Here is a 16,542-nt window from a genome sequence, read left to right on the forward strand (position 1 = left end):
GTGACCAGGGACAGGACCTGAGGGAACGGCTGGAGCTGTGTCAGGGAGGGTTAGATTGGATCTCAGGGAAAGGCTCTTCCCCAGAGCAGGGTCGGGCACTGCCCAGGCTCCCCAGGGAATGGTCGCAGCCCCAAGGCTGCCAGAGCTCCAGGAGCATTTGGACAATGCTCTCAAGGGACATGGGATTGTTGGGGTGTCGGTGCAGGGCCAGCAGTTGGACTTAATGGGTTCCAACTCAGGGTCCTCCATGATTCTATGATTCTCCATTCCAGGATGTCGACATGATTCCCCAGAGGGGGAAGGCGCTGTCCTTGAATAACCTCAGTTTTCACCCCAGGTAGGGTCAGTCCGAATGTCTTACCAAGACAAGACATTTTTAGTTGGCATAAACTCTCTGTAATGAGAAAAAAATGATTGAAAAAGATGTTTTATAGTTTGTATCATGAGAGTCGTATTTTACACATCAGTTTAATTACAAGAGGGTTTGTCTGTCAATGGGTAGAACTCACTTGGCTGCTGTTCAGTAATTGTAATTACGGAACGAAGGATTTGCTGTGCTTTTTATTGGAAGAATCCTGCCGAGTTTAATTCCATTTAGTGGTGTCATTGACAGTAAAGTGTCAGTGAAGGGATGAAGAGCATTTAAAACTTGATAAACGCAACAAATGGTATGTTTGGTTGGTGTGGGGAGGCCCCTTAAATAAGCTCTTGGCCCTTTGGGCAGTCTTTGCAAGCCTGTCCATATGGACCTGTTTTCCATGTGCTCCAGAGGGCCAGGAGGGAGAGGAAGGGTCTCATCAGGACTTCCCAGGTGTCTTTATCCTCTGGACTTCCCCCATCTGAAGTATTTGTAGGTCATGTATTTGAAAGGTTCTTTTATGGGTAGCAAAGAGCAGGGACAGGACAGGGGTGCACCTTTTGGTTGCTGCACCTGCTTAAAAATTGAGTATTGATGTTACGGGAAGAAACAGGAAACTCCATAGGTTTGAGAAGCTCATCAGCAAAACATCAGGCAGTGGGAGCTACCACAGGAATCAAACACCACCAAGGAGATGTTCTGCTGTGTTGGCTGTCAAAGACTGGTGTAGGATTAGAGCCTGTTCATGTCCACAGCCAGGAAAAGTTTTCTCTGAAATGTTGGAGACAAATATCACCAGTTTTTAAACAAAAAAAAAGGTATTTTGTCATTAGAGACCTTGAATTTAAGTTGCTTTGTCATGTTGTGTTTCGAGGGCTCAGAGGAGGCCCCAGAGCTGCTCCAGGGCTGGAGCCCCTCTGCTCTGGAGCCAGGCTGGGAGAGCTGGGGGTGCTCACCTGGAGAGGAGAAGGCTCCAGGGAGAGCTCAGAGCCCCTTGCAGGGCCTAAAGGGGCTCCAGGAGAGCTGGAGAGGGACTGGGGACAAGGCATGGAGGGACTGGGGGGGGGAATGGTTTAAAACTAAAAAGGAGAGATTTAGATTGGATGTTAGGAAGAAGTTCTTTCCTGTGAGGGTGGGGAGGCCCTGGCACAGGGTGCCCAGAGCAGCTGTGGCTGCCCCTGGATCCCTGGAAGTGTTCCAGGCCAGGTTGGATGGGGCTTGGAGCAGCCTGGGTCAGAGGAAGGTGTCCCTGCCCATGGCAGGGGCTGGCACTGGATGATGTTCCACGTCCTTTCCAACCCCAGGCACTCTGTGGTTCTGTGATTCTGTGAAATGGAGAACCTGGGTTTGCTCTGCAAGGTGCTGCAATGGCCCCTTGAAGAAAAGAACAGTGAGATAGGAACGTTTGCAGGTCTTTAAAGGTCAGTGTGTGGCAGTTCAAGGCTGCAGGGCAGGCTCAGCCCTGCTCAGGCATTGCAGAATGAACACTATAAATAATCTGTGGTTTGTGCTTTTGACCACAAAAGCACCGCTGGCTTCATCCGGCAGCGTGGGACACGGAGCCACAACCAAGAGAGCCAAACCCCGAGGTGTCGGTGCTGCAAGTTGTATTTAGCTGCTATAAATTAGATTTTCAGTATTACTGTTGAACCACAGCTTGAGGGGTTCCCATAAAAGCTGTTTTTCTTCGCAGGAATTCAAGTTGCAGCTCATACCTTTCGACTTTGGCGCTTCCTTAGGGGTCGTGGTCTCTCTGCCTCGAGGTGGCTCCTCATGGAAACCAAAAGTGTGCGAGATCCATCAAAGTGGGGTTGTTTTAGCAGAGCAATTTGGGCTGGAAGGTTTTATCACGAGGTGGGAGCTGCAAGTTTAAAAGCTTTTCCCTGGGCAGGAGCAATAATGGGAAGGGATTTAGCACAGCTCTAACTTAAGTAGTGTACATGCATTTTATGTTCTGACCATAATTCAATGTATTTCTGTTAAAAAGCAGTATAACAGGGCAAGAAGAGTGCTGGGAGCTTGGTTGCAGGTGGAATGAAAACTAGAGAAAATGATCTTTATCATCCTGCTGTTTATATTTCAGGAGGAGGAAAGAATTTGTGAATGCCCTGGACACATAAAAAAGACATTGAATTTCAAGAATTCCAATATGCTATTTTTCTTCCCTGTGTGTTTTTTTCGTTTGGAGTGAAGGTCTTTATGGATTTTTTTTTTTTTTTCACATGTGACATATAGAATATTGGGATAAACAGCCCTCAGATCTGGAAATCAATCACAAGGGATGTTTGAAGCAGCACTCTCTGTGGATGCACACACTGGCTTTCTCCCATAGAAGCTGTAGGTGAAGCGTGGGAATGCACCTCTGATGTGCATCATGGAATTATGGGGGGGTTAAAGTGGGAAAAGGCCTTTTAAGATCTTCAGTACAGCCATCACCCAGCACCACCACCACATTTGTCACCAAACCATGTCCTCAAGTGCCCCATCCAGTCTTTTTTTGAACACTTCCAGGGATGGGGACTCTACCACATCCCTGGGCAGCCTGTCCCAATGCTTGACAGCCCTTTATGTGGAAATTTTTTCCCTGATATCCAGCCTAAACTTCCCTCACAACTTGAGGCCGTTCCCTCTCCTCCTGTCCCTGTTCCCTGGGAGCAGAGCCTGACCCTCCCTGGCTGCCCCCTCCAGTCAGGGACTTGTGCAGAGCCACAAGGTCCCCCCTGAGCCTCCTTTGCTCCAGGCTGAGCCCCTTTTCAGCTCCCGCAGCCGCTCCTGGTGCCCCAGCCCCTTCTGTATTTATGTTATTTGGTGGGAAATAGGTTCCAGCAAAGCTGTTCCCAATGTGCTCACACAGTTACAAGTCATTCATACTTTATGAAAACATTTGATTAACGAACTCCAAATTTCACAGTAAATCAGGGAATACAAATCTTCCAGCACTGCCTTCTCTGATATTAACCTATTGCGTCTCCCTGGCATTAATGAGCTTGATGGAATCTTGCTCCCAGTCCCTTCCGTGCCCCTCCATGGAATATAACTATTAATATAAGTAATCCACAATGGAGATTTAGCAGTTGTCTTGCTTTTCTCCTGGTATATTCATGGTATGGCTTTCTAAAAAATTCAATTTACATTTCATGTTAATGGGGAACCATTTACAAACTCTTGTCTATTAATATAGTTCTTACTCAATACAGCAAAGAGAAGACGATGTTTTTATTTTTCCCTCTATGAGTGAGGCCTAAAGGCTCCTCTGAGGGCTGGGGACCTAAAATATGCTGGCAAAGGCCACTATTTCCACTTGTTCTTTCACCACAGAAGCTGTTATTCCACAGGGGAATGCAGCTCTTATTCTGTAGGAGAATATTGCTGTTATTCTCTGGAGGAATAACATTCAGTTTGGATTATCTATAGAACAGCTTTTTATTGCCAGATAAGATAACCACAGTGTTTTCCCAGATGCAGAGGTTTGGAAAATAACCTTTTTTCAGGAAAGACATTAAAATAATCTTTATTCTGACTGTAATCTGGAATTAATCCAGATTGCATCAATATTGAGGCGAGAAGGAGGAGGCTGCAAGCCTCTGGGATCAGGAGGAACGTGGAGCATTTAGCCAGGAAACTGTTAATCCCTTTTTTCCCTCCCCATAGGCATCTCTTTGTGCAGGAGGGCTGGAGGAGGAGGAGTGGAGCTGCTCGCTCCTGCCTTCTCCAAACTGCTGGATCACCCTCCGGCTCCAGAGGGACGCCCGGCTCCTACAGAGGAACGTATTGAATTTTGTTTCCTTCCAAATGTTGAGCCCTGGCCAGTAAAAGCTTTGGTCTCCCCAAGAATCCTCGGAATGCTGTTACGGAGTTCTGCGCGTTGAGCTGCTCAGCAGCCTCGAATCAATGAGTCAGTAAAGGGCAATCATATGAACAGAAGATAATTTGTTTTAGAGAAGTTGTAACTCCTTTTCTGAGGCTGAACTATTATATTCTGCCCCGCTTGCAGGGGACGGGGTGTCCTGGTCAGGTCTGTGTGGATTAGACACGTATAAATTGAATTAATAGCACTTTTTTACGGCCCAACAGTCCTGCTAAAGAAACCCTGTGAGTAAAGCAAACAAAAATGTATTAAGTTGTCTCAACTCAAACACCAGACGTTTCTCCAGCTACTTGTTGGCCTGTTCCCAGCGTACTGGGCCTGGAGAGTCACCCGAAGTTTGCACAAGAAGGGATGCAAAGACCTTTCTCATTTATATCAGCACGAAAGAAAAATGCATGAAAGAGGGACATTATGGGCTGTGATTTCTGGAGGCATTTGGGTTATAACATAACATGTGGTCTGGCACATTCATCCCCAAAAAAGCTTATAAAAAAAGACGAATCTCGCTGTTCCCCACTCTTATATTTGAAATGTTTTCTCCTAAATTTCCTTGCTACAGGATAAGAAAGATTGATTCTTGAGCAAGGCTCTTCTGAAAGAAATCCTAATAAATAGACCTTGTTTGTCTCTGAGCAATTATTTAGGGTATAAATACAGGGAATCAAACTAGAAAATCATCTTAATATTGTTCTTTGCTGAAATTCTTTGTTAGATTTTATGAAAATTTATTGTATGAGATGATATAAAACTGTGCTGCTTCCTGTTTGGTCTGTTCAGGTTCATCGTGCTGCTTCTCTAACAAGCAATGTTAATTAGGTGTATAGAAAATGTATCTCATTGCCTTAAGATGTTTTCTTAGAACATGAGTGATCCTCTAGCAGAGAAATGCTCATAACCTAATTAATACAATTTAAAACTAATACCTAAATATAAGGTGATGCACTTGCATGTCTTGAATATTCTGCTTAAAAGCTTCTTGCTGTGTCTTTGCTCACTGAAATACCTGGAGGTAAATCCTTTGGAAATCTTAAACACCATCCTGTCTTTTAATACCAAAATTCCAGGTTAGGGGAGAGGATGTCTGGATTTTCATCTCCAGGAGAGGTTTGGGGCTTCAAGGGAGGCATGGGCACCTTCGATGTCCTCTGGAGGGTGGGTTGAGGGGAGATACTGGGTACAGGGAGGATTTTTGGGATGAATAAGCAAGAAAAAAGTGTGAACAGCCTGAAAAGATGTGAATCCTCTCCAGGGTTCCTGAGCTGCAGCTCTGGAATCATCCCTCCAGAATAACCTGTTTGCTCGGCGAGTTTCAGCTTTCCCAGAACCTGCTTTAGTCAACTAAAGCAGATTCATATGCAATAGTTTGAATTTAAACAAATCCCTGTATTCAAATAGGGGGAAAAATCCCATTGTTATTCCGTGGCAAACCTCCATGGGTTCTTAAATCATTAAATCTGAGCAGATTGGGAAATAAATCATCCTGGGAAGGGAACCGGATCATGCACGGACAGGACGTGTCCGATAGCCTTCCTCCAAGGCCTCATTTCACTTGGCCTTTATATTCTGCTTTTAGTTGGGAAGTTAAATCCACAAAGGTCATTTGAAAAGCTTCAGATTATAGATGGAAAGCCCTTTTAATCTTTTCTAATAAATGGCTGAGCAGGGAATAAATCTATTGGGAGCTGAGCTCTGATGTTAAGCCTCAGCACAAAATATCCGTACATGAGCAACACTTGGAAATTATCTCAGAAATTATAATTACCTTAAATAAATTGGACTTAGAAGAAAAGGTGTGTGATTAAACCACGAGAAGTGGTTTAATAAATGAAGCATTAATTGGACATGGTTGCTTGGCAGATTCTGTCACCATGTTCTGGATGATTATTAAAGTGATTTAGGCACAACTGAAAACAGCAGTTTCAGTTCAGAGATTTCTTTTAAATGGCAATAAATGGCTCTCTCCAGTCAGTGCTTTGGTAAGGCGGGGTTGGAATAAAAGCTTTGCATAATAAAGACTTAAAAGCATTTTGATTTTGGAAAAGCAAGAGCAGCAAATGGAAACGAGGGTGTCTGAAATGCTGAAAATACTCTGGGTTATGCCAGTGCTGTGTATGACATTGTCTAACATCTGAGTAGCCTTCAAAGCATTTTTCTCCCCTAATTCCACATATAATTAAAAAGCAGCTTCCTCTAGCTCATTAAAATGCAGGGTCCTGTTGGAGCAGTGTACTTGTATATTTATTTAAATTAATAAAGCACAGCTTTAATGTAGACTGTAATAACTACAAACACTAAATCTCTTCTGTGCAGCTCACACTTCATTTTTAAGCAGTGTTCAGCTTCTCTTCATGAACACCAGCTTGCAAAGGAACACGGTCCCCAGCAGCTCGTTGGATTATTTTGTGAACCACTCAACAAACCTTCCTCATCCCCTTTTTTTTGAAGTGAAATGATAGGAAAATCCCCCAAGTCCAGTTGCGAGTGACGCCCATGGAAATCAGGCAAGGCGGTGGCTTTTCCAGCCTAACGACAGCATCTCCTTCTTTTCACAGGCGTTTGGAAACGCAAAAACAGCCCATAACAACAACTCCAGTCGCTTTGGGAAATTCATCCAAGTGAATTACCAGGAGACGGGCACCGTGCGAGGGTAAGTGGGAGCGGGGGGAGGGAGCTGGGTGTTCCCAAACCTGAACAGGCTGCAGTAGGGGGTTAATCGCTTTGGCCAGTGTCTTTCCCAAAATGGAGACAGGAAAAGAAAAATACATGGGTTTTAGCATTTTAAAATCTGCTGGTATGGAAATGTTGGTGCATCCAAGGTGGATGCACCAGAGCTGGCTTCAAGCCAGCTGAGCTCTCCTTAATCTTGATGTCAAATTTATAATGAACCTGAAAAGCAACTTCTCCTCCTGAGAAAGGAGTTAAGGCAGGAAGGGGGAATGTTTTAGCTGTGATGGAGTGGGGGCTGGAGCAGTAGATGTGGAGCGAAAGGTTTGGCTTAGGCTCAGGAAGAGAAAGCCAAGGGGAGGATTCCATCTCTGGCTGGGAATTCTGGAGGCCACTGAGCCACACTCTTCTTGCTCACTGCCTGATTCCCCCCAGGCTCTCCCTGCAAGTGTCTCCTTAACCCAGCCCTTGACCAGTGAAGGCTCCTTTCTCCTCCCAGGCCATTGCAAGGAGATCTTTGTCTCCACTATGGTTCTCCTCAGTTTATTTCAGCATTGGAAATTTGAGAACAGCCTTGAGGAGAAGAATTTTGGGGTGATGGTTGATGAGAAGCTCATGGACGTGTGCACTGGGAACCCCAAAACCCCCCATGGCCTGGGCTGATCCCTCTGCATGGGCATCAGGAAAAGGGGGAATTCTGCCACCTGCCCCACTCAGGTGAGGCCCCACCTGCAGAGCTGCCCCAGCCCTGGGACCAGCACAGGGAGGACCTGGAGCTGCTGGAGAGAGCCCAGAGGAGGCCCCGGAGCTGCTCCAGGGCTGGAGCCCCTCTGCTCTGGAGCCAGGCTGGGAGAGCTGGGGGTGCTCACCTGGAGAGGAGAAGGCTCCAGGGAGAGCTCAGAGCCCCTTGCAGGGCCTAAAGGGGCTCCAGGAGAGCTGGAGAGGGACTGGGGACAAGGGCTGGAGGGACAGGACACAGGGAATGGCTTCCTACTGCCAGAGGGCAGGGCTGGATGGGATATTGGGAAGGAATTGTTCCCTGTGAGGGTGGGCAGGCCCTGGCACAGGGTGCCCAGAGCAGCTGTGGCTGCCCCTGGATCCCTGGCAGTGTTCCAGGCCAGGTTGGACAGGGCTTGGAGCAGCCTGGGACAGTGGAAGGTGTCCTGCCCATGGCAGGGGCTGGAGGTGTCTAAACCCAGCTTTCTCTCTGGCTTTAGATAATTTCCATGGCATCAGATCATCACCGAGGAGCTGTAAATGAGCAGGGCTTCGTTAACTCCCCTTTTTGTCCAGGTTAGCTGAGTCAGTTGGAAAAATGGGGAAGTAGAAGCAGCATTCCAGGGGCTGTATAACTTCTGCAGCTGGCTAAGAGACCTCTTGCTGGGACTCTGTTGTTATTTTAGAGAATTGCTTTTAAATTTTTTTTGCTTTCTTATTTTCCAGCAGAACAGTATCACACAAAGAGCTGCCATTAATTTTTCAGTGAGCTCGGGTACTCCGCGTCCCTTCCCGCTGGTTTTGCATCCTACGTAAAACCTGATGTTCTTTTTTTCCCCCTTATTTAACAGTGGTGCACAGTTCTCTTAAAAGGATAAAACTATTTTTTTTTAATACCTCCTGGGTAACAAGAATTCAACAAATGCCTTAACTATGTATTATCTTGGCATGATGTGTCAGTGCTGTGGTTGTGGCCCCTATTTTTACTTGGCAGAGATGTGAAAATAACATTATATTAATATATTTTAGTTCATAAAATAAGAGGAATTTTCTTTGCCTTTTAAAAAATGAGCTTTCTTGGTCTTTGGTTGCACAGTGTGATGTGACTGTACTCTGCTATGAGCTTGCACTGCTCCCCCGGTGAAAATAAAAGATGTTTAAAGAAAAATATAGGCATTTTAAAACCAAGAAGCATATGTGGCATTCAAGACCACATTTTTTTTTCCAGTGAAAAGAAGATTTTTGTAAAAACTTAGCCTAGATTTTTTTAGCACAACCCAAATCAATTATCACCCTGTGTTCTGCATATCAGTAGCTTTGGTAATGGAACTATAATTTGCAGCCCCGAATCAGAGTTCTCCTCTCTTCAGAGTTGAAAATAGCAGTTGGCTATTTGCTTACAAGCCCTCTGAGTATAATCACCCAAAACTTGAAGAGATGGAACAGGCAGGAGGCTGAGCAGGACCCAAGCCCACCCCATCAGGTGAAGCCTTGGAAGGTCTCTCAGGCTGATGGAACAGGAGCAGTGCTGCCACTCAGGGCATTCCCAGGGGGCCTCCTGAATTTCGGATGTCCTGGTCCATGATAAGCCAGGCCTGGAGGAACCTGCTCAGTCCCCACGGGATGATCAAAAGCCTTGACACCTGACACGCTCCATGGAATGGCAGAGGAGCCAGATAGGAGAGGTTTTAGAGCCAGATAGGAGAGGTTTTAGAGCCAGATAGGAGAGGTTTAAATCCAAGCCCTGTGAAATACAGGCTCTCTGTGCTTAAATCAGTGTTTTACACAAGATCATTCCCTCAGAGCTTCTTTTGCTCTTAAAGGTAGAACTGACATAGTTGACAATGGTAAAGAAAAATAAATTTGAAGACATCAACTTTTTAAGACCTGAGTTGATTTTCCTGTTCACTATCTTGTTACAAGAGGGGACAGATGTTGTTCTTGGGACAGCGATTCATTGTGACCTTTGCACTAAGCAGGGAGCATTTTACCAAAATAGCATTGTAGTTGCATCTATTAAAAAAAAATTAAAAACGAAATATAAAATTAATTTTAAAAAACAGAAACTTTCTAAAATAAAATTTTAAAAGTGAAACGAAAATTTAAAAATAAATAAATAAATAAAATTCCCCTGATTTTAATAGTGGCTGGGACCAGATGACCTCCACAAGACCTTTCCAATCTAAATTATTGCCTACGAATGATTTTTGGGGTGGTTTATAATAAGAGCAGAAATGACTGGGGTGGGGATGAATGCCAAGGGTGGGGTGCAGGTCGTTGTACAGCCGTGTCTGAGCCATTATCCAGTGGGATCCCATCAGTGGGATCCCATCAGTGGGATCTGGGATGCTCTCATTCATGTGTTCCCCAACCCTGCAGTGAATTCATTGCTTGGGAAGGAAAAACTGGGTTCGGGTTAGAAAGGGAGCATAAAAACCCCATCAACCTGTCAGTGAGGAATATCCACTGACCATTTCCAGCTTTCTCCCAGGGAATAACAGGAATACAGCTTTGCTGTCTGTCTTCCTTTACTCCTCCTGTCCAGCAAGATCACCCCATGCGGAGTTGGATTTGCCACTTCCAGTAGCCTCTCCCAAGAGTTGCCATAAGAATTTTCACAAAACCTCTGCAGCATGCCCAAGTGATTTGTATTTCATTTTTCATGGAAGGAAGGGAGAAAGTTGTGCTGGAGGTAATAATTAGATCTGGCTTTCCCATCTGTGGTGGAGGAGCGAGTGTGGAAGCACCTCCTTGTCCCACCATGCCCGAGGTTCGTTGGGTTTCCCGAGTCCTACGTAGCTCCGACTGTCGGTGCCACGTCACCGGGCATCTGTCACGGGAAAAGCACAGCTCCATCATCCAAACTGCCACTTAGAGCTCCGGCTTCTAAATCCCTGTCATTACTGGTTAGGTTTGTTTGGAAGAAAAAACCTGTGGAAGCTTTGTTTAACTTGACAGACTTGAAAAAAATATTTAATATGTAGATTGAGCGTGTTTGTTGTGGAGGCTCTTAGGAGAAAATGTAAACTGCAATGAGGAGCTTTCGCAATTATTTTTTTTGACTGGAGCCACAAGTGAATAACCCAAATTTTTGGTGAGAAGTGGCTCTTTGGGAGGAGGGAATGGGGACTTGGGGACCGATTCTGCAGCTAAATGGCATCTTGCAGACTTCAGCATGCAGATGTATTTCCGTGTGCACGGCTCCTGGGCTGCAGGCAATGGGATTTTGCTGGCTTTGGATGAAATAGGGATCCGAGCTCCTTCCTTGCTGTCAACATTTCTCCTGCCCATAGGCTGACACATCTGAGATCATGTTTTTCGGATCCAAGTTAGCGTTGGCTTGGTATCAAACCAAAAAAACCGCAGAAGCCAAACATAATATTGGGCTTGTTCTGCCGAGGAGGAAATTTATATAACTAAGTGAAACAAGGCTGAAACTTCTTTGTGTGGGTACCAAGGCTGAAGCCCCCAGTAAAGCTGCCTTCGTTGGAGCTCAGTATCAGGTCAATGAATGATGCTTTGACTTTTTTCCTTGCAGAGCTTATGTTGAAAAATACCTCCTGGAGAAGTCCCGGCTGGTCTATCAGGAGCACAATGAGCGGTGGGTGCCTCTGTCTTGCCCAAGGCTTGGGTTTAACTCCTGTACATGGCACAGATAACTTAAATCCCTGGTGGAGCTGGCACGGGGGATCACGATTTTCATGCACCTAACCCCATGCTGCAAAGATTAATGATGCATTTTATGTTTGAATATTTTGTTGTTTAGGGAGAAATGTGCTCGTGGAGGGAATAAACTCCATTATTTTATCAACAGTCTTTGACTTACTGTGGAATCATAGAATGGGTTGGGTTGGAAGGGACCCTTAAAGACCATCTCGTTCTAACCCCTGCCATGAGCAAGGGACCTTCCACTACAATATTGTCACATTTCATTTAATTTTCATTGTCCTTATGGCATATGGATTATTATGTACCACTTCATTCTTGTGCAGCTTGGGAACTATTTAATGTGTCATTTTAGGAGAGACATGTGGTATTTTCATTCTTCTTTGCAGTTCACTGAAGCCTTCAGAAGGGCCTCTAGAAAGAGCCAAAATTATATAGAAAAGGAACTTATGTGAAGTGTTCTTTCCTAATTGCAGCATTTGCTGCATATTCCTCTCCTCTCTCAGTAATTATTATTCCACTTTTAAATAATTTTGCTGCCTTTAGTTGTCTTTCAACTCTTGGCACTTCTGGCTGTGTTTCCCTTTGGAGACAGATGTGTGAGTTTTCTGGAATACTCCAGGGCTGTTCCTGGAGTTAAAAAACATCTACAGCCTTGACAAACGTCCTCTTGAGTGTTGCAAGATGATTAAACTGGGATCCTCTTGGAAAACATCCAACATAAAAGCAGAGTTTTAATATTAGAAAGAAATGGCGTTAATCTGTGTTAGAGTCGTCTGGAAGCAGAACAGATGAGTGTCCCTTGGGGTGGGTTTAGCATTAGTGATATTCAGGAATTTTGAATATTTGGGTTTTTAAATACCTGAAGATTTTTCAGTCGTGTCTCATGGAACTGCAACTGCAAAGTCATTGCTTTTTTAATGGTAATAAGGTATTAAAAATTATAATTTCTGCATTGCAAGGAAATATGTTGTGATTCTAATAAAGGAGGGGGCAGCCAGGGGGAGGGTTAGGCTCTGCTCCCAGGGAACAAGGGACAGGACAAGGGGAAACAGCCTCAAGCTGTGCCAGGGGAGGCTCAGGCTGGACATCAGGCGGAATTTCCCCATGGAAAGGGTGGTCAGAAATTGGAAGGGGCTGCCCAGGGATGTTTGGAGTCCCCATCCCTGGAGGTGTTCCAGGAATTCCTGGGTGTGGCACTCAGTGCTCTGGATTGGGGACAAGGTGGGGTTTGGGTGCCGGTTGGACTCGATGGTCTGGGAGGTCTTTTCCCACCTAAATGATTGTGGGATTCTGTGAAATATGTAGGCATTGCACATGCTTGTGAAGGAAAACCTGGTCATCCCAGCCAGAAATTCCCCAAGTAGGTTCTAGGGCAGTGGCTGTCCTTGGATGGAGAAGAGGAATCTCATTCTCCATGGCATAATTGAATCTGTTCCATCCCTGCACAGCAGGTATGGACCAGCTCTAAACGGTGTCAGGCCTGAGCTTGGGAGCTGGAAAATCAGGTTGGGAGGTTTCCATGTGCCTCTGCTCGGTGCTGCTGCTCATTTTCAAGTCTAACAGCTTTTGTTTCTCATTTGTCACCAGGAACTACCATGTATTTTATTACCTCCTGGCAGGAGCGAGCGAGGAGGAGAGATCAGCATTTCACCTGAAGCAGCCGGAGGAATATCATTACCTCAACCAGGTGGGAATTCTATACGGGAATACAATCCGTGCTCTTGCCTTTTCTTCTGCTGATATTTAATGCTAATAAAGACGAGGTGTGGAGTAGTAAAAGTGAGGCTTTTTAAAGGTGTGGAGTAATAAAAGTGGGGTTTAATAGTTTATAGGAAGTCTTCCGTCATTGGAATAATTCGGCATTAGCAATCTGAACACCTGGCAGTGTTTCAGGGAAAAATAATCAGTGTTTTCTGTACCTGGGATATGTTAAATGTATTGAGGTTTTGATTGCTGGAGGGAGACACAGTCAGAATTTCTCTGCTCTCTGTGTGAATGTCATTTACTCATTAACATCTGTCCCCTGAGAAAAGGGGAAAATGTGGCATCCTGGGATATAACATCTTGCATGAGGAAGTCTTAATTCTGTAGCTTCTGGCTGGCTTTTAACACGACCCTTTGAGTTTAACAGTAGAACAAGTCTAATATAACTAAAACCTCAGCAACCATTGAAAACCTGGGAATTAATGATGGATGAGGTGTTACCAACAGCCGAATAGATTCAGTTTACATGACGATAATTTTATAATAAACTGATTTACTTCAGGTAGTTAAGCAGTTATCCAGTGACTCTCGAGAATAGGGACTTCAAAAAGACCAAAAATAGGAGGAATATGTGGAAGAGGAGTTAAATTACATGTAGATTTTAACTAATTGCAGTTTTCATGGTGCTGAAACATGAGGAGCCATAAAGAGTGATTTAGCCCCTAAACTGGAGAGAAGCTTGGACCCACAGCCCAACCCAAATAGCCTTTATTCTTTTTAGAAATATAACTTCACTCAGGAATCACTCTCAATTACCAGGGACTTTTTAAGGATGTTTTTAAAGCTGGCAATCAACACCAAAATCCGTTGTGTATTAATGGCTCCCACCCTCCCATCACAGGATTGGGAAATATTCCCAAGTGAGGAGCACTCTGAGGGCTGGAGGCTCTTTGCTGGAGTCTCTGTGCCTCAGGCGTTGGTTGGGGAACGTGGTGTGATCTCCAGCACCATCTGTGCCACAGTTTTGCAGCAGGAAGGTGCCAAGATGGAATGTTTTGTCAGATTCCCAGGTTTTGTTGGGCCATCCGGTCGCTTTCTGTTAGTTGAAAACATTACTTTTAATTACAGGTCTTTTTTTTTACATAGCAGTTTAAGAGCATTTGTGTTGAAAGGAAAATTAGAAATCTAATGGCACCGAGTGTGGGGAACCAGTAGGAATGTTATAATGTAGGGTGAAATGTTTATTTTAATCTGAATTAGGGTGCTGTGAGGCAAGTAAGCTGGGGAAGGCTGCTGAGATCAGTCCAGTGGATCAGGGAAGCAGACTCTGGACTTCTCTGAACATAGTGTATGGACAGTAGTGACACTGAGTTTGTGGGAGGTTTTTGAATAATTTTTTAAAAATTAGGATTAGATTTAACACTGACAACTATGGGAAAACAGCACCCTTAGATGTGGTCAGGGCATGGTTTCACATGAAGACCATCTGACAGTGCAGAAGCAGCCTTTCCCTGCCCTGTAGAAGAAAGGAAAAGGAAAACAAGGAGAAAAAGGAAAAAAGAGGTAGTGGAGAAATGGAAAAAGAAATTTGGGAGACATTCAAGGGAAAAATTATAAAATGACTCTTGAACATTTGCAGTCTCTTCTTAAGTGTGTCCTGGGGAAGACCCTGCCTTTTTAAAAGGGAAAAGAACCAGCTCAGAAATGAACTGAAGTGTTTTACTGAAAATTAAATATTCATATAGAGAAGCCATAAAATATTGAACCAGGCCCCTGAAGTGAAGGAGTGACTCAGTCCTGAGTCAGGCTTTACTTTCCTCCTCCCAGGTTCCTCGGCTCTTGTTCTGTTACACAAAACAAATGGGGAGTTTGCTTTGCAGATAAGAAATAATCTATTCAGATACTTCACCAAAATCTGCTCTGTAAATGCAGGGAGCAGATTGAAAATAAAGATTTCAATTTATTTTTAAATGCAAATTTACTCAAAGTGTCCCCTGAGTATGGGGACTTTTCCATCTCTCCCCCAATGGCAGGTGCACCCACCCCTGCACACCCTGCAACTCGCTGAATATTTTCTGTGCTGGTTGTTAACTTTCACCCATTTTGAAATCAGTCATTTGCAGGTTTAGGTCCTTATTTTCAGCTCCCCAGGAGCTCCAGTGCCATCTGTCTCCCTCTTGGGACTGGTCACTGATGCATGCTTTGACTTCTCTCAACTGCATCTCTGTCTGATTGGAAAAAGACAGAAATTCTTGAAAAGCTTTGGAGTGTTCCTTGGAAGAATCTCACTTTTGCTGCACTTGTATGTGTCTGCAGCAGAGGTTGAGAGTAGAAACAAACCGAATCTGCTCTTCGGTGGGATTTTGGCATCAGTGGCTCTTCAGCTCCAGGTGAACTAAGGGTTTCCCCAACTCTGGAGAAGAAGAAAAGGTTTTAGTATCCATTAGGATTATTGATGAGAGGGCCTCGCTGATACACTGTGAGCAGGAAGCAGCACCAGGAATGCAAAAGCGTCATAAATCTTCCCTTAAAACCAATAAAACTAGGGAATGACTCTGCAGAATAACAGCAATCATTTTCCTGGTTAGGGAGCAGGTCGTGGGGGTGATTTGGGGTGGGAACACCACTTAACCCGCTCTGCCTTGCTTTCAGATGACAAAGAAACCCCTCAGACAGAGCTGGGATGATTATTGCTATGACTCGGAGCCGGTCAGTACAAGAACCCTCCTCTTCCGTGTTGCTGGTGCAGGGCTGCTCTCACCTGAGTGTTTTAGGGACACCAAGAAAGCCAAATCCAACGAAGTTTAACCCATTAACCACCCTTTGCCCTGCCGTGGTGTTGCTTGTGACAGTACAGATGTTTTGTTCCCTTGCCCTTTTTTGGTTCCTTCCATCTGGAAAGCTTCTTCAGCAGTTGGAGATGGTCAGCTCTCTACAGTCATCTCAGTTTTGGAAAACTAAGGGGGTTTTCATTCCTTCCTGATGGAATACGTGATGGTTTATGGAAATTGTGATGTGGCAGTGATGCAAAAATTGAAATTCCATTCCAGTAAAACAGCAAATCAGTGTCTTGAAGCCCCAAGAGATGCATCAGTTCATGCTGGTTGTAGTGATGTATCTGCTCTCCAGCTTCCAGGAAAAAACAGACAAATCCAAAAACATCCCCCTAGCCATCTGTGAGAAAATCAAATCCTGATATTGTTCAGAGTGCAGAAACAATTCCTTCTCCTAAAATACTTCTGCTGACATGATCATCCTTTCCAAATGGATCACCCCAAAAAAGGGAATGGTGAAGCTTCTCTCTGTTCCCCGGCTCCTCCTGCGCCACCGACGTGCTCTGGGTGTCTGTGTGTCCCGTGGTGCTCCCCGTGGGTGTGTCCTGCATGTGGAAGCATGTTTGGCATCCCCTGCATGTCCTTCCTGCTAGTTCTCCCATGTTCTTGATGGTTGCCAAAGTCTTGCTGATGCATCTGGAAGAGTAAGAGGTGATCTGGGAAGGAGCTGGGATTCACTCGGGCTAAACAAGCGTCTTAACAGCAACATTTCCCTGCAAATCCTTAGG

At 44.8% G+C, this 16,542-nt stretch overlaps 1 protein-coding gene across 12 annotated transcripts in view; it reads left to right on the forward strand.

The window, feature by feature from the left end:
- MYO9A (myosin IXA) overlaps positions 1-16,542 on the forward strand; it is a 176,072-nt gene that overhangs the window by 55,235 nt on the left and 104,295 nt on the right. For 11 of the 12 annotated variants that reach the window (XM_048317888.1, XM_048317887.1, XM_048317894.1 and 8 more), the window contains 4 exons: positions 6,779-6,873; positions 11,146-11,208; positions 12,864-12,963; positions 15,633-15,689. In XM_048317888.1, the coding sequence (XP_048173845.1) occupies positions 6,779-6,873; positions 11,146-11,208; positions 12,864-12,963; positions 15,633-15,689 (315 nt within the window). The remainder of the gene's footprint in view (positions 1-6,778; positions 6,874-11,145; positions 11,209-12,863; positions 12,964-15,632; positions 15,690-16,542) is intronic. The other variant, XM_048317893.1, reaches the window with a different exon arrangement.

This window comes from Corvus hawaiiensis, chromosome 13, assembly GCF_020740725.1.
Source record: "Corvus hawaiiensis isolate bCorHaw1 chromosome 13, bCorHaw1.pri.cur, whole genome shotgun sequence".
Taxonomy (NCBI): Eukaryota; Metazoa; Chordata; class Aves; order Passeriformes; family Corvidae; genus Corvus; species Corvus hawaiiensis.